Source organism: Heterodontus francisci, chromosome 5 (assembly GCF_036365525.1).
Source record: "Heterodontus francisci isolate sHetFra1 chromosome 5, sHetFra1.hap1, whole genome shotgun sequence".
Taxonomy (NCBI): domain Eukaryota; kingdom Metazoa; phylum Chordata; class Chondrichthyes; order Heterodontiformes; family Heterodontidae; genus Heterodontus; species Heterodontus francisci.
In genome coordinates, this window is record NC_090375.1 from 24411792 (window position 1) to 24438217 (window position 26426).

Here is a 26426-nt window from a genome sequence, read left to right on the forward strand (position 1 = left end):
CTCGGTAAAAGCCCCGATGAAAAGAAAGAAAAGCTTGCATTTATATAGCACCTTTCATGACACCTCAAATCTCTTTACAGCCAATTAAGTACTTTTGAAGTGTAGTCACTGTTGTAATGTGGGAAATGCAGCAGCCAATTTGCACACAGCAAACCGTCCCAAACAGCAATGTGATAATGACCAGGTAATCGGTTTTTGTGATGTTGATTGGGGGATAAATATTACCCAGGACACTTCAAAATAGTGCCATGGGATCTTTTTATGTCCACCTGAGAGGACAGATGGAGCTTCAGTTTAACGTCTCATCTGAAAGACAGCACTGCTGGCAGTGCAGTGCTTCCTCAGTACTGCACTGGAGTGACAGCCTTGGTTTTTGTGGAGTGGGACTTGAACCCACAATTTCTGACTCAGGTAAGAGTGTTACCAACTGAGTCAATGGCTGATACACTACCTCACTACCTGCTCTTATTGGCTCCAAGCTGGGTTTGAGCCTCGAAATAATTTATTTCTTCTTATTTTTGCATAGGTACATAAAACTCTTACTTAGGCAAGAGACTCTAACCTGTCCCTCTGCCCTGGTGCTCTCTTTCCCACACTATTTAACTTGTTTCTTATTTGATATTCCTGCTCTAAGTAGTTTAATTATTTTTAGATTCCCTTCACCTGACCTTTGCTCTTATCCCTTTTTTAAAATCTGTGAATTATCATTTCTACTCTGGCTTCTGACTGAGCCCTCAACCCCCCCCCCCCCCCACCCCACCTCAAATTTATTAGTTTAAAGTCCTTATCACCACCCTATTTATCCTTTCCACTAGGACTTTTGTCCCAAGGTTCAGGTGCAGCCCACTCCAGTGGTACAGATCCTTCCTTTCCCAGAACTGGTGCCAGTGTCCCATGAAATGGAACTCCTCCTTCCCACACTACCCCTTTACCTAAACGTTCACCTTCCTCATCTGCTTGTCCCTCTGCCAGTTAGTGCGTGGCTTTGGTAATAATCCTGAGAGTTAGCACTCTTGAGACCCTGCTTTTTAATTTACCTCCTAACTCCTGATATTCTCTCAGCAGGACCTCCTCTATTTTCCTCCCTATGTTTTGGTCCTGACATGTATCATGACAGCTAGACATTCTCCCTCCCTTTCCAAATTCCTTTCCAACCACACCAGGGTATCACTTTCTCTGACACCTAGTGGGCAACAGACCATTTGGGACTCTCAATTGTGGCTGCAGAGGATGTGTCTATCCCCCTAGTTATTGATTCCCTATAACATTTCCTATTGTATTTCAATTCCGGTTCTCCCCACTTTGGAGAGCTCCCTGCCTCACAGTGCCTGGGTCAGCATTGTGGCTGCTCTCCCTGCAGTCTTTGTCCTTATTCCCACAGGTATCAGTTACATTATACCTATTGAATAGGTCCAGTGTCTGCAGGATGTCCTGCTCTGTCACCCCTCCGATCCCCCTATCCTGCTGACTTACAGCACCTGTGCTTTCCTCTGAGGTGTGAAGGGACTCTGGAGAAAACTATCCAGAAATTCCTTCCCTTCCCTGATGTGTTGGAGCGTGCCTGACTTGCAATCCAGCTCAATGACACTGCTTTAATACACTCCAGTTCAGGGACAGTCTCACTGTCCAGAATCTCTCACATTTTACGGTCCTGATACTTAGCTTGTACTGCTATTTCTACTTTTTATTGATTTATTTGTTAGTTGTAATTTAATTCTAGATATAATAGGATTACTTGAGATCCAAATTAAATTCAATCGATGGATTTGGCTTGATTCCAGATTAATTTGCAACTAATTAGTCTTGTTTACTTATTTACGTCCTTATTTTAATATCCCCTTAACACTTACATAGAAACATAGAAAATAGGAGCGGGAGTAGGCCATTCAGCCCTTCGAGCCTGCTCCGCCATAACTCAGTAACCTGTTCCCACTTTCCCCCCATATCCTTTGATCCCTTTCGCCCCAAGAGCTATATCTAACTCCGTCTTGAAAACATACAATGTTTTGGCCTCAACTTATTTCTGTGTAGCGAATTCCCCAGGCTCACCACTCTCTGGCTGAAGAAATTTCTCCTCATCTCAGTCCTGAAAGGTTTACCCTGTATCCTCAGACTATGACCCCTGGTTCTGGACTCCTCTACCATTGGGAACATCCTTCCTGCATCTACCCTGTCAAATCCTGTTAGAATTTTATAGGTTTCTATGAGATCCCCCCCCTCACGCTTTTGAACTCCAGCGAATATAATCCTAACCAACTCAATCTCTCCTCATACGTCAGTCCCACCATCCCAGGAATCAGTCTGGTAAACCTTCGCTGCACACCCTCTATAGCAAGAACATCCTTCCTCAGATAAGGAGACCAAAACTGCAGACAATATTGCAGGTGTGGTCTCACCAAGGCCCTGTATAATTGCAGCAAGACATCCCTGCTACTGTACTCGAATCCTCTTGCTATGAATGTCAACATACAATCTGCCTTTTTTACTGCCTGTTGCGGTATTGTTATTTAATGCAATTTGAATCCTTTTAATGTTGTATCCTCTACTTAGTTAATTTCAATTTGACTCCCTTAAATCTAGTTAATTACTCTGATTATTTATATATCTATATTCATTTATTTACTGTTGCTCCTTGGTTTAAGTTAGGTGTCGGGGGGAAGGAGGGGAAGAAGAAGTTCTAATTCCCACTCTCACTAAATTCCCACCTCACTCTGTTTAGCAATTCACTCTGTAGGTTTGTCCAGCTCTCACCCAGCTCTTTGCTCTCAGCTGCAACCCTCCATGTGTGAGGTTAGATAGTGAGGGTACCCAGTAAACCTCATGTCAAAATGACACTGAGGAGTGACCTCTTGCTCGGTGCATCCAATCCAAATGTTCTTCTCACATTTTCACTTGAAATATGTAGGCACCAGTGATTGTGTTGTTAATAGTTCAGAAATTACAGCAGATTAAAGTGATATTCGTGGCAAATCTACTAATTAATTTGAAACTCGATTATACGACCATGTGTATTCAAATCAAGCTGAGTAATCCAAAAAACAAAATCAATTCTAGTTCCAGTCGTGAAGGCCAGGGAAAAGCAGCTCTTTTAATTCATTAGTTAATGGTTTGCAAATGCCTTTCTATTAAATCTGCTTCGTGTGGGATGTTGGTGGGGAGGGGAGGGCTTCTCTTATGACCAACAGGAACTGCTTGAACACATTAACTGATTCAAACCTTATTGAGCTATTAAGAAAGTCAATAAAAAATGCATTAAGACTTTTCACAACTCAATAAAAATAAAAGTCCGAAGTCCCATTTTAAGTCTTTCCTGCTGAGAACCATTAAGCAACTTGGATGAATTTAATTATATGATAATCCGAAAGACAAGAAGGTGTATTAGTATAGTTTTCTAGTTTTATACTCCAACTTGTATTCCACTGATGTGGGGCTGGGGCTGCTGACTTTCACTGATTTGTGAGAGAGCAGACTGTAGAAGGTGTCAAAGTACCCATCCTCGTGGTACATCAGTCTGTCCAAGGCGAACACTTGTCTCTGCTGGGTGGAGCCTACAGCCTGCATGGCAGCCATTTGAGCTTCTACCAAAGCTACAAAATGTGTGAACACGGACTCCCTTTGTGAAGAGCCGGCTGTTTAGTGCCCCAGAGGTGACCACATTCTCTGGGGTAGACTGCAGAGTGCTGACAGCATATGATATGACCCCACACAGAATGCTGAATCCTCCTTGGCAGGCCTTCCAATACTGCTTGTGTGAGGCCAGCAGGACAAGTAACGTCCAGACACCCTGCTGGGGTAACCCACCAAACTCACCTCCCTAATGCTGCTGGCTCTGTCTGGGCCACTGATCTCCTGTTCTCACTTTTTGGATGAGACATTAAACTGACGCCCTGTCTTCACTTTCTAGTGGATGTAAATGATTCCATGGCACTGTTTCGAAGAAGAGCAGGGGACATATCACCCGTGTCTTGGCCGATTATTTATCCCTCAATCAATACCACTTGAATACAGATTATCTGGTCATTATCACACAGTTGCTTGTGGGATCTAGTTGTGCACAAGTTGGCTGCTCGATTTCCCTACATTACAACAGTGAGTGCACTTCAAAAAATACCTCATTAGCTGTAAAACCCTTTGGGACGTCATAACGTCGTGAAAGGCCCTTTATAAATGTAAGCCTTTCTTTCATGTTAAAAAGTACTTGTGATTATGGAGGAATCAGTATTTAGCACACCTTTCATGTTGGAATACTTCCAAGCAATCTATAAAGTGTGTTAATATGGTTCTAATATTTGACTGTCTGGCAGACCCATGTGCCACTTGTAGTTCTGTTCCATTAAGGCTGGTAAGCAACTGCAGATGAGAGGAAACTGGCATCAATTTCGTCAGGTTACAGCAGAATCATTTATTAGAGTGCAATCAGGGAAATTCACAAAGGATGTTTTTTTTAAATGTCATAAAATCCTCTATAGAACCACAGAAAAGTTACGGCACAGAAAGAGGCCATTCAACCCATCATGTCTGCGCCGGCTGAAAAAACTAGCCGCCCAATCTAATCCCACCTTCCAGCACCTGATCCGTAGTGTTGCAGGTTACAGCACTTCAGGTGCAGGTCCAGGTACCTTTTAAATGAGTTTAGGGTTTCTGCCTCCACCACCGATCCAGGCAGTGAATTCCAGTCACCCACCACCCTCTGGGTAAAAACGTTTTCCTCATGTCCCCTCTAATCCTTCTACCAATCACCTTAAATCTGTGCCCCCTGGTAATTGACCTCTCCACTAGGGGAAACAGGTCCTTCCTGTCGCCTCTATCTAGACCCTTCATAATTTTGTACACCTCAATTAAGTCACCCCTCAGCCTCCTCTGTTCTAAGGCAAACAACCCTAGCTGATCCAACTTTTCCTCATAGCTTCAACTTTCGAACCCTGGCAACATTTTTGTAAATCTCCTCTGTACTCTCTCCAGAGCAATTATGTCCTTTCTGTAATGTGGTGACCAGAACTGTACGCAATACTCCAGTTGTGGCCTAACCTGCATTTTATACAGTTCCAGCATTACATTAAAATTACATTGATCACATTAATTACATTAAAGGCAAATGGTATGTTGGCCTTCATAGCGAGAGGATTTGAGTACAGGAGCAGGGATGTCTTGCTGCAACTATACAGGGCCTTGGTGAGGCCACACCTGGAATATTGTGTGCAGTTTTGGTCTCCATATCTGAGGAAGGATGTTCTTGCTATAAAGGGAGTGCAGCGAAGGTTTACCAGACTGATTCCTGGGATGGTGGGACTGACGTATGAGGAGGGATTCAGTCCGTTAGGATTTTATATTCGCTGGAGTTCAGAAGAGTGAGAGGGGATCTCACAGAAACCTATAAAATTCTAACAGGATTTGACAGGGTAGATGCAGGAAGGATGTTCCTGATGGTGGGGGAGTCCAGAACCAGGGGTCATAGTCTAAGGATACGGGGTAAACCTTTCAGGACTACGATGAGGAGAAATTTCTTCACCCAGAGCCTGGTGAGCCTGTGGAATTCGCTACCACAGAAAGCAGTTGAGGCCAAAACATTGTATGTTTTCAAGAAGGAGTTAGATATAGCTCTTGGAGCAAAAGGGATCAAAGGATATGGGGAGAAAGCAGGAACAGGTTACTGAGTTGGATGATCAGCCATGATCATAATGAATGGCGGAGCAGGCTCGAAGGGCCGAATGGCCTACTGCCCCTATTTTCAATGTTTTTATTTTTTTTTTTACCTCGGCCAATAAAGGAAAGCATTCCATATGCCTTTTTCACCACTCTATCTACCTGTCCTGCCACCTTCAGGGACCTGTGGACATGTACTCCAAGGTCTCCCATTTCTTCTATCCTTCTCAATATCTCCCGTTTATTGTGTATTCCCTCACTTTATTTGCCCTCCCCAAATGCCTTACCTCACACTTCTCCAGATTGAATTCCATTTGCCACTTTTCCACCCACTAAACCAAATCATTGATATCATTCTAGAGTCTACAGCTATCCTCTTCATTATCAACTACACGGCCAATTTTTGTGTCATCAGCAAATTTCCCAATCATGCCTCCCACACTTAAGTCCAAATCATTAATATATACCACAAACAGTAAGGGACCCAACACGGAGCCCTGTGGAACATGACAGGAAACAGCCTTCCATTTGCAAAAACATCCGTTGACCATTATCCTTTGTTTCCTGTCAGTGAACCAATTTAGGACCCAACTTGTCATATTCCCCTGTATCCCATGGGATTTTATTTTTCTGACCAGTCTGCATGTGGGACCTTGTCAAATGCCTTACTCAAATCCATTTAGACAACATCCACTGCACCACCCTCATCAATCAGCCTTGTTACTTCCTCAAAAAATTCAATTAAGTTAGCAAGGCATGGCCTTCCCTTAACAAATCCATGCTGACTATCCCTGATTAATCCATGCCTTTCTAAGTGGCAGTTTATCCTGTCTCTCAGAATTGATTCTAACAATTTACCCACCACCGAGGTCAGACTGACCAGCCTATAATTATTTGGCCTATCCCTCGCACCCTTTTTAAACAATGGTACAACGTTCGCAGACCACCAATCTCTGGCACCTCTCGTGTATCTAGTGAGGATTTGAAGATGATCCTCTGAGCGTCTACTATTTCCTCCCTGGCTTCCTTTAACAGCCTAGGGTACAATCATAGTAAGAATCATAGAAAGTTTAAGGCACAGAAAGAGGCCACTTGGCTCATCATGTCTGTGCTGGCCGAAAAACGATCCACCTATTCTAATCCCACCTTCCAGCATTTGGTCCGTAGCCCTGCAGATTACGGCACTTGAGGTGCATATCCAGACTCCATTTCAACGAGTTGAGGGTTTCTGCCTCAACTACCCTTTCAGGCAGTGAGTTCCAGTCCCCCACCACCCTCTGGGTGAAAAGGTTTTTCCTCACCTCCCCTCTCATTTTTCTACCAATCAGTTTAAATCTATGCCCCCTTGTTACTGACCTCTCTGCTAAGGTGAATAGACCCTTCACCTCCACTCTATCCAGGCCCCTCACAATTTTGTACATTTTAATCAGATCTCCCCTGAGCCTCCTCTGTTCCAAGGAGAACAACCCCAGCGTATCCAATCTTTCCTCACAGCTGCACTTTTCCAGTCCTGGCAACATCTTCGTAAATCTCCTCTGTACCCTCTCTAGTGCAATTACATCCTTTCTGTGATGAGGTGACCAGAACTGCACACAGTAATCAAGTTATGGCCTAACCAATGAGTTATACAGTTCCAGCATAACTTGCCTGCTCTTATATTCTATACCTCGGCTAATAATGGAAAGGATTCCATATGCTTTCTTAACCACCTTATTGACCTGTCCTACCTGCAGGGATCTGTGGACATTCACTCCAAGGTCCCTCACTTCTTCTACACTTTCAGTATTTTTCCATTAATCGTGTATTCCTTTGCCTTGTTTAACTTCCCCAAATGCATCACCTCACACTTCTCCAGGTTGAATTCCATTTGCCACTTTTCTGCCCATCTGACCAGACCATAAATATCTTCCTGCAGTCTACAGCTATCCTCCTCGCTATCTACCACATGGCCAATCTTTTTTGTCATCTGCAGACTTCTTGATCATGCCCCCTATATTTACATCCAAATTATTAATTTATGCCACAAAAAGCAGGGGACCCAGTATTGAATCTTGCGGAACGCCACTGGAAACAACCCTCCAGTCACAAAAACACCCGACAACAATTACCCTTTGTTTCCTGCAACTGAGCCAATTTTGTATCCACCTTGCTGCATTCCCCTGGATCCCATGGGATTTTATTTTTTTCACCAGTCTGCCATGTGGGATCTTGTCAAAAGCCTTGCTAAAATCCATGTCGACCACATCAACTGCACTACCCTCATCTATCTTCCTTGTTATTTCTTCAAAACATTCGATCAAGTTGGTCAAACAAGATCTTCCCTTAACAAATCCATGCTGACTATCCTTGATTAACCTGTGCCTTTCTAAGTGACAGTTTATCCTGTCTCTCAGAATAGATTCCAATAATTTTCCCACTCCTAAGGTTAGACTGACTGGCCTGTAATTATTCAGTCTATCCTTCGCTCCCTTTTTAAACAGCGGTACAATGTTAGCAATTCTCCATTCCTCCAGCACCACACCTGTATCCAGTGAGGACTGGAAAATGATGGCAATCCATCTGGCACTGGTGATTTTTCCACTTTCGAGGATGTCAGACCTTCTAGTATTTCCTCTCTCATTGTGCTTATTGTATCTAATATTTCACACTCCTCCTCTTTCACTACAATGTCTGCATCATCCCTCTCCTTTGTGAAGACCCAAAGTACTCATTAAGAACCCTGCTCATATCTTCTGCTTCCACACATAAGTTCCCTTGTACATCTTTCCTTAGTTATCCTCTTGCCCCTAACGTACTGATAAAACATCTTAGGGTTTTCCTTGATTTTAGCTGCCAGTAATTTTTCATGTCCTCTCTTTGCTTTCCTAATTTTCTTTTTCACTTCACTCCTGCACTTTCTATGCTCTTCTTGGCTTTCCAAAGTATTAAGTTTTTTGTACCCGTCATAAGCTTTCTTTTTCTGCTTTATCTTACCCTGTGTGCTTCTAGATAAGTGCTAATTTTCTGAGACCAAACTGGGTGTCATAAGAATATTTGGCCTGTCAAGCCTGCTCCGCCATTCAATACAATCATGGCTGATCTTCTGCCTCAACTCTACTTTCCCACCCATTCCCCATATCCATTGATTCCCTGAGAGACTAAGGATCTGTCTGTCCCAGCCTTAAATATATTCAGTGATGGATCATCCACAACCCTCTGGGGTAGAGAATTCCAAATATTCACTACTCTTTGAGTGAAGAAATTTCTCCTCATCTCAGTCCTGAATGATTGGCCCCTTATCCTGAGACTCTGCCCCAACAGGGTTGTGGAGTTGAAGCCTAAGATCAGCCATGATCATATTGAATGGTGGAGCAGGCTCGATGGGCCATGTGTTCTACTTCTGCTCCTATTTCTTGTGCTGTTGTGATCTAGATTCCCCAGCCAGGGGAAATAACATCTCAGTGTCTACCATGTCGACTCGCCTACTTCAGATATTTAAATGTGTTACACAGTAAAATGTCTGTAATAAACCTAATGGCCCTGAAAACCTGTAAGTTCTGGGTGCTTATCACTGCCACAGCTGACCTCCGCCAAAGAGGCCCCATAATTTGCCTGCCGATGGTGGGTTTCTGCAGCACCAGAGGCCATCTAGAGTGCCGGTCATTGTAAGCATAGTGGAAAATCTGGCAAAGATACTTGGAAGGAATATAAAGGAAATTCTGGCTCGCAGCTGTAGGCATCTCACGGCTGGAAGCTGCCGTCATTGACCCATGTGAACAGTCCCTGTTGGTCAGTGGAAGTCGGGGAAGAGGGAAGGATCTAGGGAAGATCAGGAGGGTGTAGCCTGGTGCAACCAGAATGTTACCTGGGCACCAAGTCTTAGATTCTGAGGAGAGATTATATAAACATGGCTGTCTTCCCTAAAAGGTTAAAGGGGTGTTTTGATCGCGGTTTCTAGGATTTTGAAAGGAATTGATAGGATAGATAGAAACATTTTCCACTGGTGGGGGAGTCTAGGACAAGCATGTATAACCTTATAATCAGAGCTAGGCCATTCAGGAGAGAAGTTAGGAAACACTTCTTCACACAAAGGATGGTAGAGTGTGGAACACTCACACACGAAACAATAGATACTAGCTCAATTAATAATGTTAAATCTGAGATCAATAGATTTGTTACCATCCTAGAGTATTAAGGGATAAGGAGCCAAGGCAAGTGGATGGAATTAAGATACAGATCAGTCATAATCTAATTGAATGGTGGAGCAGGCTCGAGGGCCTGAATGGCCTCCTCCTGTTACTATATTCCTGAGTGGGAACCTCACCACCCCCACCCCGGGACCCAGTTTCTTTAGAGGGAGTTAAAATTGGGATCATTATGTTCCCAGCTTGAGGCTTAGAAAGGTCGATGGAATGTGAAAATGAATGCTTATCTGCAGATTTCTGAGGGTCATCCAATGAGTTTTTAAAATTCATTCATGGGATTAGACGAGGCTGGCAAGGACAGTATTTGTTGCCCAAACACCTTCTTGAACCGCTGCAGTCCATCTGGTGCGGGTACACCCACAGTGCTGTTAGGGAGGGAGTTCCAGGATTTTGATCCCGTGACAGTGAAGGAACGGCGATCTAGTTCCAAGTCAGGATGGTGTGTGACTTGGAGGGGAACTTGCAGGTGGTGATGTTCCCATGCATTTGCTGTCCTTGTCCTTCTAGGTGGTAGAGGTCGCGGGTTTGGAAGGTGCTGTCGAAGGGGTCTTGGTGAGTTGCTGCAGTGCATCTTGTAGATGGTACACACTGCTCCCACTGTGCATCGGTGGTGGAGGAAGCAAATATTTAAGGGACAGAACATGGATAGAATAAAAGGTGGAAGGCAGAAGTAATTAAGTACCAGGCCAACAGTACACATGCTGGTTTCATAAGGACTTCCCCAACCCCTTTGAGAAAATATCTGCATCCAGGAAGTAAATGATACAGAGGCTAAAATGGTTAATCCAGGAATAGACTAAGTTGAATAGACTAGGTATTTATTCCCTTGAGTATAGAAGATTAAGAGATGATCTAATTGAGGCATTTAAGATGATTACAGGAGGTTGATCGAAATAAACTATTTCCTCATGTGGGGACGTGGGGGAGGGGGGGGGGGGGGTCGCGGGGGGAGTCCAGATCAAGGAGGTGTAACCTTAAAATTAGATCCAGGCCGTTCAGCGGTGACGTCAGGAAGCATTTCTTCACACAAAGGCTAGCGGGAATCTGGAACTGTTGAGGCTTGGGGTCAATTGAAAATTTCGAAACTGTAGTTGATAGGTTTTTGTTAATTAAGGTTATTAAGGAATGCAGAACCAAGGCAGGTAGATGGAGTTAAGATGTAGTATAGTCAAGATCTAATTTGAATTTTGGGACAGGCTCGAGGGCCTGAATGGCCTACTCCTGTTCCTGTGTTTCTGGAAGTTTTTTTTATCATCCTTCTAAACTGTATTTTTCATCCCATCCGCACAGGTGATAGAATCTGTGGGAATTCTTGTTTACAAAGCCTTGGATTGGGGCCTGAAAGATAATGAAGAACGAGAACTCAGTCCGCCACTTGAACACTTGATTGATCGCATGACAAATATCTTGGATGAGGGACTGGCACAAGAAGGAAACTTTGATGAAGGATATGATGCTCAGGATGAAGAGGAGGAGCAGAAAGAGATCACCATCATAAGAAATTTTAAACATGTCATGATGGTGAGTCTTCATTTTATTTCAAATGATCATATCCTGTCTGACTTGTGGGTTTTTCTTTTGTATAATGTATATTCATTTGTGGGATACTCAAACATGTGTAATAGCTCTCACCAAGCAGCGTAGACCTATTTGCAGTCTGAGCTGATCTTTTGCTCACTATATAAGTATTGAAGTTTCATGTTGGTCACACATTGGTCAGAAAAAAAAATAAAACAGTGAAATTAGTTACAAGGAAGTGTAACTGTGGGTCAGTGCAGTCCAATATAGGATCGGGGGTTGGGGTCATGGGGGAATGACATTGAATTTACAGCACAGAAGGAGGCCATTCGGCCCGACTGGTCTGTGCCACTGTCATGCTCCACACGAGCCGCCTCCCACCCTATCTCAGCTAACTCTATCGGCATAAGCTTCTATTCTTTTCGCCCTCATTTGTTTATCTGGATTCCCCTTAAACGTTAACCCATGCAAATAGCTATGTGATTGGTGAATGTAAATACAGACTGGAACACCCTGAAAATGCTTCACAGGGACTCACTCGTCCATTTCACCACTCAATGTATCCGATACCTCACAGCTATAACCTTTATTTTTAACTATCTACGTTGCTACAAGTTATAACGCTGTTGATTTCGATCCCAATGAACTAACAAGTTCTACGCATTCCTACTTTACAAATTTCCTAATTGCTGAATGTGTAACCCTGATACAAGTATTTTAATTTCTCAGCACATTGATCACCATTTGCATGCTCACAGCTTCATGTAAATGATTGCACGATTGTAACAATGACTTTTGATACTGTCTAATGTGCAGCCTGGCTGATTTAAGTGGGCAGAAGAGGGGAAGGTTTCCAGCTATTTTCAGCTGCGCCACTAACAGCTGGAGCACAAGCAAATCGCCAGATGCTTAGACGACCATTATTTAATTGACAGTTTAATTGCAAGAATTGTATGGCTGCAATCTGCTGAAGCTATTTTTGTTACATCCTTGGAGTTAAATTGGACAATATAATTCTTGTAAAATGAAGAACAAAGTAAGTTAATTAATAAATGGAACACAATAATTTTGTTGTTGCTAGTGTTTCCCTCTCATACGGGCGAATATTCTGCTCCCCACCATCTCATGTCAGGCAGATTTGGGGTGGTCGGGATGAGGAGCCAGGGACAGAAGCGTCCAAACGTGTAAGTTACTTTACTGTTTTATTAAACCGTTTCCCAATTCCCAAACACAAGTTCCTCCCGAAATCCTCTCCCCGTGACTTAGCTGAAACCAGGTTCCCTTTGTCTTGGCCTGCAGCCTCCTGTCGCCCAATGTTCTCCTCTCGCCTTCCCATCACTACTACCTCAACAAGGAGAACAGACTGGGAGGAGTGGGTGGATAGGAGGGTGCAGGCAGATGGGAGAGTTAAAATTGCCCAGGCTTTAAGCTGCAAGTTCAGGGAGAATTTCTTCTTGCTTCTAATCCCCCAACACCGCACCCACCCCCCCAACCGCCCAACCACAGTCCGATTCCTGCTGCAGAATTAAAACTGGACCTTATAAGACAGCGAGGAGTGACCACATTGGTTGTGATCAGGATCACACAACACAGACTGCAGACAATGAAGGGTTCTTATTCATCTTGGGCAGTACTTGGGAACATCTCTTTGACCATTTTATTTGATGCCCTGCATTCGGACATCGAAGGGACAGCAAATGAATCACAAATGAATTGCCAATCCTGGTTGGACACATTGCTAGAGATTTCATCACATGACCTCTCACCTTCAGTCACTCCGGTCCCAAGCTCCCGCCATTGGTCGCCTACCTGTCCACTCCCAATGGCGCACAGGCTTCCGCTTCCAATTAGAAAGTGAACAGACTCTTGGTTATCCGATTGGATGATTCTCGACTATCAGTAAAAAAATACTTTTCACTTCCCCAATCTCCAATTTTTTTATCAATGAAAGTGTGTAAAGAAAATAAAAATATTCCACAATTTTTTTAGTGCCCCTGTCATTTTTCTCCTGGGTTGCAGCAGTGTCCTGGAGATTAATTTTTAATTCATAGACAATCCAAGCATTCCTTCCAGCATGAGACTCTGAAGGCCAATGTCTGAATTATTAGTTAATGATCTGTGAGGCTGACATAATTTTTCAATCATTGAAACCCATTTTCAACTTTCATTTACTGCTAGCTTGATATCCCTCTTCCATGCAGTACTTAGGATATATACATTTAAAGTTCATAATTTATTTTATATATCCTCAGTTTTTTGTTACAGGAGGCAGGTTACACTGAAGCCTTTCTTGCTAGGCCACAAGAGAAACAGCACTGACTTGTAGTTGGAATAATCCTCTGGAGATTGTCTGAATGGCTTTCTACTGACTGGAATAGATGACCGAGAAAAATAAAGGTTATGATCACAGTAGGGGGAAGGGTAGTTGGTAGTCTGGTTGCTATGGCAACTCTGCATTTTTCAAGTAATGAGGAAAGACACTAAAACCCCTTTATTAATTCAGCAGCGTACAAACCTACAGGAGTCATTTCATTTTTTTAAATATAAATCCTGCGTCATTTAGTTTGTTACTGGAGATTTTTGAACAATAGATTGTGAGCTGGATTTCATGGAGAGGCCAGGAGATTTTGTAATTGATGAAAAATTGAATACAATGAGCATAATAAAATCGTTTTGTATCTGGTGTTGAGAACATTATAGCTGTGAATTGACATTTGTGTAGTGCAATTTGCAGTGTGTGAGATACAGAAGTATGTAGTTCCATCATAGATTCCTCTTAACTCTGAGGTAAACCATTATTCAAAATTGTGTGCATCATTGGTCTGAAATATGATGTGTATGATCTAAATTTTAATCTGATCCCATATAAGTGCCAGAATATTCATGTTGGAAGTGTAGCAGTTAGATTTTGGCTTGTATGCAAATTGGCATTTAGGGTGAAAAGTCTAGAATCATTTTAGAAGTGCCTGGATGTTGTGATAGTGGGTGGTCTGGGGGGTGGGGGGCGGTGGTGGAGTGGGGGGGAAGTGGGAAGTGGGTGGTGGTTTGAGGGCGAAAGGAACTTTTTGGAAAGATAAGCTACTGTGGACCAGACAGCCTCTGCATCTGACAATAAGGAATAATTTATCATCCCAGCAACTGTTCAGTCACTGTTCTGTGACAATCAATCAAACTCAGCTGTGATCATTACCAGGTTAGGCTGGAGGTATCAACTCTTGCTGGGGGTGAATGTGGAACTTGTTACCATATGGGAGTGGGTGAGGCGAATAGCATAGGTGCCTTTAAGGGGAAACTAGATGAGCAGAAGTCAGGGGTGTGATGGAATACTCTCCACTTTCCTGAATGGTTGGTTGGCATCCTTCCATCTATGAAAGATGAAGGACACGCAGCAAACAATCCATTTAGGTGGGGTGTCTTCTCTTGGTGCACCTTTGCTGATGGCTGTGAAGGCCAATCCTTGAGAGGCAGGTTCTGCCACAACTGCTGCACGTGAAGCTGCCAAGTGACTCTGTGAGTTGTTGTTTTTGACATTGACGCTTGTTGCCAAGCTGCTGTAGCAACTGGTCATCATGGTAGTGTACACCAGTCCAAAGGACGTGTTGCCATTTCCCTCTTCACCAGCTAGTGTCTCCCAGGTGCAATAGTCAACATTCAGGGCCTTCATGTCACACTTGCAAGCATCCTTGAAGCAGAGCTTTGGGTGCCCCACTGGTTGTCTGGTCCCGGCCACCTCAGCATACAGAAGGACCTTGGGTATGCGACTGTCTTCCATCCTATGGACGTGTCCGATCCGCCAAAGCCGCCTCTGTTTGATTAGTGCCAACACACTTGGCAGCTCTGCCTTTGTGAGGCCTGCCACATTTGTGATTTTGTCCTGCCAGGATATACCCATAATGTGCCGCAGACACCCATGTTTCACAGCCATACAGCAAGGTGCTGAGAACACAGGCCTTAGAGTCATGGAGAGATACAGCACTGAAACAGGCCCTTCGGCCCACCGAGTCTGTGCCGACCAACAACCACCCATTTATACTAATCCTAATTAGGGGCGGCACAGTGCCGGCACAGTAGCGCAGTGGTTAGCACCGCAGCCTCACAGCTCCAGCGACCTGGGTTCAATTTTGGGTACTGCCTATGTGGAGTTTGCAAGTTCTCCCTGTGTCTGCGTGGGTTTCCTCCGTGTGCTCCGGTTTCCTCCCACATGCCAAGGTAAATTGGCCATTATAAATTGCCCCTAGTATAGGTAGGTGGTAGGGAAATATAGGGACAGGTGGGAAGGTGGTAGGAATATGGAATTAGTGTAGGATTAGTATAAATGGGTGGTTGATGGTCGGCACAGACTCAGTGGGCCGAAGGGCCTGTTTCAGTGCTGTATCTCTAAACTAAACTAAACTAATCCCATATTCCCTACCACATCCCTACCATTCTCCTACCACCTACCTACACTAGGGGCAATTTACAATGGCTAATTTACCTATCAACCTGCAAGTGGGAGGAAACCGGAGCACCCGGCTTTATAAACCATCAGCTTGGTTCTAAGCATCAGCTTGATGTTATCCCATCACAAGTCGGCCAAAGGTGGTAGCTGCTTTCCCTATGTGTGTATTGAGCTTTGCATCAAGAAACAGATTGTTTGTTACCGTGGAAGCAAGGTAGCAGAATTTACTATAATAAAAACAAGAAATGCTGGAAGTACTCAGCAGGTCTGGCAGCATCCGTGGAGAGAGAAGCAGAGTTAACGTTTCAGATCAGTGAACCTTCATCAGATGCTGCCAGACCTGCTGCGAATTTCCAGCATTTCTTGTTTTTATTTCAGATTTCCAGCATCTGCAGTATTTTGCTTTTATAGCAGAATTTGCTAACCACTTCCAGTGGGGTGTTATTTAGTGTGATCAGGATGGAATCCCAGCCAAACTGCTCAAGCACAGAAAGTCCAATCTATTGCCACACCTATATGACCTCTTTCTCTGCTGGAAAGTAGGCTCTGTTCCATGGGAGATGGGTGACACCAAAATCATCACACTGCAACAACAAAGGCAACAGAGGAGACTGCAACATCTGTAGGGACATCTCATTTTTTTAGCGTCACGGGGAAGGCCTTTGGTAGGGTCATACTTAAATGACTCCATTTACTTGCAGACTGTGTAGCCTGAAGCACAGTGCGGTTTCTGAGCTGGCAGATCTACTGCGGATATGATCTCACTACGCTAGCTACAAGGGAAGTGTAGGGAACAGAGTATACCCCTTTACCTTATTTCATAGATTTCACTGAGGCTTTCGACACCATCAGCAGAGCAGCGCTGTACAATATTTTGGGATCCACCGAAGCTCCTCCGTCTCATCCGCCCCTTCCATGACAACATGCACTGCACTGTACAGTTTGATGGTTCCACATCTGACCGTTTCAGAGTGAAGAATGGAGTGAGACAGGGTTGTGGCCTAGCCCCCACTCTGTTTGGCATCTTATTCTCCATGATTCAGACCTTTGCCTTCCCTGCAGATATGGAAGGAGTCTACTTGCACACTAGGTCAGACGGCAAGCTCTACAATGTATCAAGGCTGAAAGCGATGACAAAAACACATCATGTCCTGATCAGAGAATTCCTCTACACTGATGATGCTGCACTAGTCGCTCACATAGAAACTCAACTACAAAGACTGATGGACTGTTTCTCCCATGCCTATAACTTGTTCTCCTTAGGTGGATAGGTGCAGCTCCAACAGCACTCAGGAAGGTCGACACCATCCAGGACAAAGCAGCCCGTTTGATTGGTACCCTATCTACCATCTTTAACTTTCACTCCATCCTCCACTGGTGCACAGTGGCAGCAGTATGTACCATCTACAAGATGCACTGCACCAACTTGCCCAGGCTCCTTCAACAACACCTTCCAAACCCACGACCTCTACCACCAATAAGAACAAGGGCAGCGGACGCATGGGAACACCACCACCTGCAAGTTCCCCTAAGTCACACACCATCCTGACTTGGAAATATATCACTGTTCCTTCACTGTCGCTGGGCCAAAATCCTGGAACTCCCTTCCTAACAGCACAGTGGGAGTGCCTACACCATGGGCCAAAATTAATAGTCACTTGGACAAATGTGTGTTAATTAGGGAAAGCCAGCATGGATTTGTTCAGGGTAAATCATGTTCAGCTAACTTGCTTCAGTTTTTTATAAGGTAACATAGAGGGTTGATGAGGGTAATGTGGTTGATGTGGTGTACATGGACTTCCAAAAGGCATTTGATAAAGTGTCACATAACAGGCCCGTCAGTAAAGTTAGAGCCCATGGAATAAAATGGACAATTGCAGCATGGAAATTGGCTGAGTGACAGGAAACAGTTGTGAATGGTTGTTTTTCAGACTGGAGGAAGGTACACAGTGGGGTTCCCCAGGGGTCAGTGTTAGGACCCCTGCTTTTCTTGATATATATTAATGAACTGGACTTGGTTGTACAGGGCACAACTTCAAAATTTGCGGATGACACAAAACTTGGAAATATTGTGAACTGTGAGGAGAATAGTGATAAACTTCAAGAGGACATAGACTGGTGGAATAGGCAGACAAATGGCAGATGAAATTTAATGCAGAAAAATGTGAAGTGATTTATTTTGGTAGGAAGAACGAGGAGAGGCAATATAAATTAAAGGGAATGGACTGGTCAGGTGTAGGTTGCAGGGCAGGTTGAGAAAGCGATTAATAAAGCACCTGGGATCCTGGGCTTTATAAATAGGGGCATAGAGTACAAAAACAAGGAAGTTATGATAAACCTGTATAAAACACTGGTTCAGCCTCAACTGGAGTATTGTGCCCAGTTCTGGGCACCACACTTTAGGAGGGATGTTCAGGCATTAAAGAGGGTGCAGGAAAGATTCAAAAGAATGGTTCCAGGGATGGGGAACTTCAGTTATATGGATAGATTGGAGAAGCTGGGTCTGTTCCCCTTGGAGAAAAGCAGGGTAAGAGGAGATTTGATAGAGGTATTCAAAATCATGAGTGGTGTGGTAGAGTAGATTGGGAGAAACCGTTCTTATTGGTGGAAGTGTCCAGAGGACACTGATTTAGGCCTTCAAAAGAGAATTGGATAATTATCTGAAGAGAAAGAATTTGCAGGGCTACGGAGAAAAGGCAGGGGAGTGGGAGTAGGTGAGTTGCTCTTGTAGAGAGGTGGCATGGAGACGACGGGCAGAATGGCCTCCTTCTGTGCTGTAGTCATTCTATGATTCTGTGGACTGCAGTGATTCAAGAAGGCGGCTCACCACCACCTTCTCTGGGGCAATTAGGGATGGGCAACAAATGCTGGCTTTGCCAGCAATGCTCACATCCATGAATGAATAATAAAAACTATCTGGGCCGATTTGGCCTGTTTCTGTAAATTCAGTGTCATTCTTCTCAGTTTTGACCAAAAGTTGTCACTGGAGTCAGGCTTCTAAAAAGAAACGCAGACACCAAAACGTCACTCTAGGTTTTGGAAACAGGACTGCCAAACGCTGTGGAAAGGTTGAATAAACAGGAGACTGCTGGGAGAAAGGTTCTGCCCACACTGGAGAACTGGTGGAAAAATATTATTCTCTTTAAATTAAATAAGATGACCCAGAGTGCGGTGCAAGAATGTATGTTCTTTATTTGTATTGTTCTAAGTTGCATCAATTTAAACGGAGTGACTCTGAGAATACGCATTGCTTTGAATGTTTTCTCTGACTGTAGAATACTTCAAACTAGCCTTCACCTCATCCAGTGTTAACTCAGTCTGCTTTTGGATAGATTGATGAAGTCCACGTGTGTAAGACGTGGAGGTGTGGTCCAGATCACAACAGAGTTTCATTGGTAATGCTCCCAGGTCTCAGTACTGTGCAAGGAGATTTAGGGCAGCATGAGCCATAGAATATTACAGCCATTTAGGCCATTCAGCCGAGCAGATCAATGCCAGTGTTTATACTTCACATGAGCCTCCTCCCACCTTACTTCATCTCAACCTATCAACATATCCCATAAAAGTAAAAACAAAATACTGCTGATTTTTAAAAAATTCATGGGTTGTAGGAGTCACTAGTAAGGCCGACATTTATTGCCCATAACTAATTGCTCATGAGAAGGTGGGGGTGAACCCCCTTCTTGAATACCATTGAGTGGCGTGCAAGGCCACTGCAGAGGGCAGTTAAGACTCGACCACATGTAGGCCAGATCAGGTAAGGATGGCAGATTTCCATCCCTAAAGGACATTAGTGAACCAGATGGGTTTTTACACCAATCCAGTCGTTTCATGGTTGTCATTACTGAGACTAGCTTATTGTTCCAAATTTTATTTCATGAATTGAATTTAATTCCCGAGCTGCTGTGGTGGGGACTCATTCCTCTATATTGTTAGTGCAGGCTTCTAGATTACTAGTCTGGTGACAGGATACTGCTTCGTCCCATATACTGGATGTTAAAAATCTGAAATCAAAACAGAAAAGAACACCAGAGCCACTGGGTGTTCGGGAGGTGTGAGCTGGTGTGGGGGAGGTGTGAGCTGGTGCCTGGTGTGGGGGAGGTGTGAGCTGGTGCCTGGTGTGGGAGAGGTGTGAGCTGGTGCCTGGTGTGGGGGAAGTGTGAGCTGGTGCCTGGTGTGGGGGAAGTGTGAGCTGGTGCCTGGTGTGGGGGAGGTGTGAGCTGGTGCTTGGTGTGGGGGAGGTGTGAGCTGGTGCCTGGTGTGGGAGAGGTGTGAGCTGGTGCCTGGTGTGGGAGAGGTGTGAGCTGGTGCCTGGTGTGGGGGAAGTGTGAGCTGGTGCCTGGTGTGGGGGAAGTGTGAGCTGGTGCCTGGTGTGGGGGAAGTGTGAGCTGGTGCCTGGTGTGGGGGAGGTGTGAGCTGGTGCTTGGTGTGGGGGAGGTGTGAGCTGGTGCCTGGTGTGGGGGAGGTGTGAGCTGGTGCTTGGTGTGGGGGAGGTGTGAGCTGGTGCCTGGTGTGGGGGAGGTGTGAGCTGGTGCTTGGTGTGGGGGAGGTGTGAACTGGTGCTTGGTATGGGGGATGTGTGAACTGGTGCTTGGTGTGGGGGAAGTGTGATCTGGTGCCTGGTGTGGGGGAGGTGTGAACTGGTGCTTGGTGTGGGGGAAGTATGAGCTGGTGCCTGGTGTGGGGGAGGTGTGAACTGGTGCTTGGTGTGGGGGAGGTGTGAACTGGTGCTTGGTGTGGGGGATGTGTGATCTGGTGCTTGGTGTGGGGGAAGTGTGATCTGGTGCCTGGTGTGGGGGAGGTGTGAACTGGTGCTTGGTGTGGGGGAGGTGTGAACTGGTGCTTGGTGTGGGGGATGTGTGATCTGGTGCTTGGTGTGGGGGAAGTGTGATCTGGTGCCTGGTGTGGGGGAGGTGTGAACTGGTGCTTGGTGTGGGGGAAGTATGAGCTGGTGCCTGGTGTGGGGGAGGTGTGAACTGGTGCTTGGTGTGGGGGAAGTATGAGCTGGTGCCTGGTGTGGGGGAGGTGTGAGCTGGTGCTTGGTGTGGGGGAGGTGTGAACTGGTGCCTGGTGTGGGGGAGGTGTGAGCTGGTGCCTGGTGTGGGGGAGGTGTGAGCTGGTGCCTGGTGTGGGGGAGGTGTGAACTGGTGCCTGGTGTGGGGGAGGTGTGAGCTGGTGCCTGGTGTGGGGGAGGTGTGAGCTGGTGCCTGGTGTGGGGGAGGTGTGAGCTGGTGCCTGGTGTGGGGGAGGTGTGAGCTGGTGCCTGGTGTGGGGGAGGTGTGAGCTGGTGCCTGGTGTGGGGGAGGTGTGAGCTGGTGCCTGGTGTGGGGGAGGTGTGAACTGGTGCCTGGTGTGGGGGAGGTGTGAGCTGGTGCCTGGTGTGGGGGAGGTGTGAACTGGTGCTTGGTGTGGGGGAGGTGTGAACTGGGGCTGGAGGGGATGGGGGGTAGAATTCTATTTCAGTGCACATCAGTGAGGTAGTCCACATCTTTAAGGTCTACCCACCTTTCTCCGTCACATTCCCAGGTCAGGGGAGTCTTTCCTACCCAGATTTTCCATGGTTCCCGCACCCTCTACTATTCTGCTGTAACCATTTACCCCTCCTCTGAAACCATCTTTTGTTTCTTTATATGTCCCATTCTCACCACCTTTTACAACAGTGACTACAACACTTCAAAACTACTTTGGAATGTCCTGAGGTTGTGAAAGGTGCTAAATGAATGTTCATCTTTCTATCTAACAGATAGAAGGACATGTGTATAAATAAACCATATTTATAGTATAAAATATAATAAAATACTTATTTTGTAAAAGAAAGATATTAAGAACATAAGAAATAGAAGCAAGAGTAGGCCATTCAGCCCTTCGAATCTGGTCTGCCATTCAATAAGATCATGGCCGATCTGATCTTGGCCTCAATTCCACCTTCCTGATGTTTCTCATAACCCTTGACTCCCCTATAGTTCAAAAATTTAACTGAGCCTTGAATGTATTCAATGAGCCAGCCTGCACAGCTCTCTGGGGGAAGAGAATTCCAAAGATTAACAAATCCCTGAGAGAAGAAATTCCTCTAATCTCCGTCTTAAATGGGAGGCCCCTTATTCTGAAACTGTGCCCCTTAGTTCTAGATTCGCCCATGAGGGAAAACATCCTCTTAGCATCTACCCTGTCACGCATCCCTCAATCTTCTATGTTTCAATAAGATCACCTCTCATTCTTCTAAACTCCAATGTGTATAGGCCCAACCTGATCAGATTTTCTTCATAAGACAACACTTCATCCCAGGAATCAACCTAGTGAACTTTCTCTGAGCTGCTTCCAATGCAAGTATATCCCTCCTCAAGTAAGGAGACCAAAACTATATGCAGTACTCTAGATGTGGTTTCACCACTGCCCTATACTATTGCAGCAAGACTTCCCTACTTTTATATTCCATCCTTTGGCAATAAGGGCCAACATTCCATTTGACTTCCTAATTACTTGCTGTATCCACATGCTAACGTTTTACGTTTCATGTACGAGGACACCCAGATCCCTCTGTACCACAGCATTCTATAGTGTGATTGCATTTAAATAATATTTTGGTTTACCAAAGTGGATAACCTCACATTTGCCCACATGATACTCCATGTGCCAAATTTTTTCCCACTCACTTAACCTTAACCTATCTGTATCTCTTTACAGACTCTTTGTGTCATCCTCACAACTTGTTTTCCCACCTATCTTTGTATCGGTCCCTTCACCAAGTCATTAATATTGCAAATAGTTGATAACAACAACCTTCTTTATAAAATATGAATTTTACAAAACTCAACAGTAGCTATTTTTCCCCCCGTTTTTCCTTTAGTAACTCTTGGGTTATTGAGGCTTTAGGTTTGTCAGGTGATTGGTGGAAGCACATGAAGTGCAATGAATATTAAAGGTCTGGTTATTGTGATAGGAATCTGCTTGCATAAATCTTTAACTGTGATTATACACAGAGGGAGGAAAAGTTACACAGTTTGTGTCTGCTGCTCCTGTTGTGTCAACATAGCTGGTGTTCTGTTGTGGATATCTGGGGTAGGCTGCCCCAATATTGTTCGACACTACGACAGCACAACTAAAGTGCTGAGCACTGATTTGGCAAGACTCCAGCAAATCTCAAGATTAGGAGATTAATATCCCCACAGTGTAATAGATACGTAGAATATGTGTCCAAATTGGATAGTGCCACGCTGAATAAATCCTTTGTAAGGCAATTGAACCCAGTTATGGAAGTGATTGAAATTTATGAGACAAACCCAACAATGTGAGAAGCACTGTGTGATTTCAGTTCTGTTACAATCGTAAATATTCATCTGTGGAATATGCCAGGGCAGGCAGAATAACATTAGTTATTTCTTGGGGCGTTTATGTTCAGTGTAGGGATAACATTCCAATTTTGGGATAAAATGCAGAGAATTTTCTGTTTTTGGAAGTGACTATTCTTGTCTTTCAAAGCATTAGCTAAATGAGGGCATGTCCAGGACAGTAAAATGACACACATTCTACAGGGGACTGACTCGACAGACTTCCCTTGTAATGTAATAAAGCACCCTTTAAATGTTGTTGAGATGTTAGTATAGATTTTCAGTGAAATATCTACAGTTAAAGGCGAGGAATAATTATCAGTAACTGAAAGACAAACTCAGTGATAATCTCATAATAATGGCAGGCAGTTCTGACATACAGATAGACAGTGAAAACAGTTCAGTAGTAGCTTTAGTGAACTGCTGATTTGAGCTGTCTCCCGATTTGGTCAGCCAAGCAGGATATTAATGAAGGTGAGGGAGAGAAGAGAGTGAGGCGTGAAAATCTTTGGCTGCAGCTTGCGTAACTGAGCAGACGAAGTTGGATGCTGGTTTGTTTCGGCTTTGATACAAACTGTGTGTTCAGTCTTGGCTGGAGTTTAAAGGGAAAAGATTACAAATAGATACAATGCAATGTCTGCAGTTTTAAGATGTAGAGAATGCAGTTATTAATGCATCCTAATGAAGCCCCTTTTTAAGCAGCTTATAATTTTTGTGCACCCTTGTGTGAAATGAGTCATTATGTGGAAATGTTGTGATTATTAATTTCAGCTTACATCTTCATGTGAACAAGAATCTAGAATTGTAACAAATTGTGTGGGTAAATATTTCATAAATATACAGTATGTACAATATTTTATAAATACAGAGCATATGTAATATATAGCATGTATAATATTTTATAAATATATGGCATGTATAAGTTAATGGGAAAGTCTATTTCTAGGGAAGATTTGCTCAATCATTAACAGATTGCATTTCTCCAGTGCTTGTTGACTATTAAGACACCTCTTTACAGGATGGTGGCTATCGAGAGGAAGTGAAGATAGTCAAGACAGGTGAAAGTGTTGTCAACAGGAAGAGACTTAAAGAGACATCTGAAGGCAAACAGGGCAGTAGCAAAGTGGAAGGGAGTTCCAGAGGGTGGTGAATAATAAATCGGTAATTGTTAGAGAAGGTGTACGCAGGGATATAGGGCTGGACGGGGTGACAGTGAGGTGTATGCAGGGATGTAGGGCTGGACGAGATGACAGTGAGGTGTACACAGGGATATAGGGCTGGACGAGATGACAGTGAGTTGTATGCAGGGATATGGAAGTATACGAGAGTATGCTCCTGGCCGGCAGCATGTCAGAATCCATGAGAAAAGGCATCATCACCCTCATTTACAAGCAGAAGGGGGAGAGGGCAGAAATCAGAAATTGGCGGCCCATCTCACTGCTTAATGTTGATTACAAGATTCTGTCCAAAGTCATAGCCAGTCGAGTCAAGTCTGCTCTGGAGTTGGTGATTCACCCCGATCAGACTTGTACTGTACCCGGCAGGAAGATCTCTGATAGTCTCGCGCTACTCAGGGATACGATCGCCTACGTACGGGACAGGAGGGTGGACACCTGCCTCATCAGCCTGGACCAGGAGAAGGCTTTTGACAGGATATCGCACACCTACATGATGGACGTGCTTTCCAAAATGGGGTTTGGGGAGGGAATCTGCAATTGGATCCAACTGCTCTACACAAACATCAGTAGCGCAGTCTCAATCAACGGGTGGGAATCTGAAAGTTTCCCGATCAAATCTGGAGTCAGACAGGGCTGTCCTCTCTCCCCGGTCTTGTTTGTTCGCTGTATTGAACCCTTTGCTGAGTCTATTAGGAAGGATGCGAGCATAAGAGGGGTGACAATCCCAGGCAGCGGAGGCACTCAGGTCAAAACCTCCCTGTACATGGATGACGTCGCCGTTTTCTGCTCGGATCCGCTGTCCGTGCGCAGACTGATGAGCATCTGTGACCAGTTCGAACTGGTCTCGGGAGCCAAAGTTAACCACGGCAAGAGCGAGGCCATGTTCTTTGGCAACTGGGCTGACCGATCCTTTGTCCCCTTCACCGTCAGGTCAGATTACCTGAAGGTGCTGGGGATATGGTTCGGAAGGGCCGGGGCGTGCACCAAAACATGGGAGGAGCGAGTAGCCAAGGTACGACAAAAGTTGGGCATGTGGGGGCAGCGATCTCTCTCCATTGTGGGTAAGAACCTGGTCATCAGGTGCGAGGCGCTCACGTTGTTGCTCTACGTGGCGCAGGTCTGGCCCATACCCCACTCCTGCGCCGTGGCAGTCACCCGAGCCATTTTCCGCTTCGTCTGGGGATCTAAAATGGACCGGGTCCGGAGGGACACGATGTTCAAATCTCTGGACAAGGGCGGTAAAAATGTACCCAACGTGGGCCTCATCCTGATGACCACCTTCGTGTGCGGCTGCATCAAGCTGTGTGTAGATCCCCAGTACGCAAATTCCAAGTGTCACTACGTGCTGAGGTTCTATCTGTCCCCGGTGTTGCGAAGGATGGGCCTGGTCACATTGCCGCGGAACGCTCCGTGCAGTTGGGCGGTGCCGTACCACCTATCCTTCGTGGAACAGTTTCTGCGGGAAAACACCTTTGACCACCGGTCCATCAGGCAGTGGTCTGCACGGAATGTCCTCAAGGCCCTACGGGAAAAGGAAACGGTGGATCCTGTCGGATGTTTCACCGAGCAGACCGTCAAAGTCATTTGGCGGAATGCCTCATCACCAGAACTTTCAAACAAGCACCAAGACGTAGCTTGGCTGGTGGTGAGAAGGGCCCTCCCCGTCAGATCCTTCCTGCACGCCCGAAGTCCCACCCCCTCCGCACAATGCCCTCGAGGTGGCTGTGGTGGGGAAGAGACAGTTGCCCACCTCCTTCTGGAATGTGTCTTTGCAAAGCAGGTGTGGAAAGACATGCAGTAGTTTTTGTCGAGGTTCATCCCAAGCAGCTCTAACACTGGAGTCTGTGCTCTACGGGCTGTTCCCAGGGACGCACACCGAGATAAACCTCAACTGCTGCTGGAGGACTATCAATTCGGTGAAAGACACCCTTTGGTCTGCCCGAAACCTGCTGGTCTTCCAGCGCAAAGAGTTGTCCACGACCGAATGTTGCAGACTGGCACATTCCAAGGTCCAGGATTACGTGCTGAGGGACGCACTAAAGCTTGGGGCAGCCGCAGCAAAGGCTCAATGGGGAAAGACCACAGTGTAAGATCCCCCCACCAAGCTGGACTGAGGGGCTGGATCCATGGGAAACCC

At 45.2% G+C, this 26426-nt stretch overlaps 1 protein-coding gene across 5 annotated transcripts in view; it reads left to right on the forward strand.

Annotated features, from left to right (window-relative positions):
* LOC137369771 (protein spire homolog 1-like) overlaps positions 1 to 26426 on the forward strand; it is a 302924-nt gene that overhangs the window by 125734 nt on the left and 150764 nt on the right. For 4 of the 5 annotated variants that reach the window (XM_068031210.1, XM_068031212.1, XM_068031213.1 and 1 more), the window contains exon 3: positions 11118 to 11348. In XM_068031210.1, the coding sequence (XP_067887311.1) occupies positions 11118 to 11348 (231 nt within the window). Of the gene's footprint in view, positions 1 to 11117; positions 11349 to 12288; positions 12382 to 26426 lie in introns of those variants that run through there. The other variant, XM_068031214.1, reaches the window with a different exon arrangement.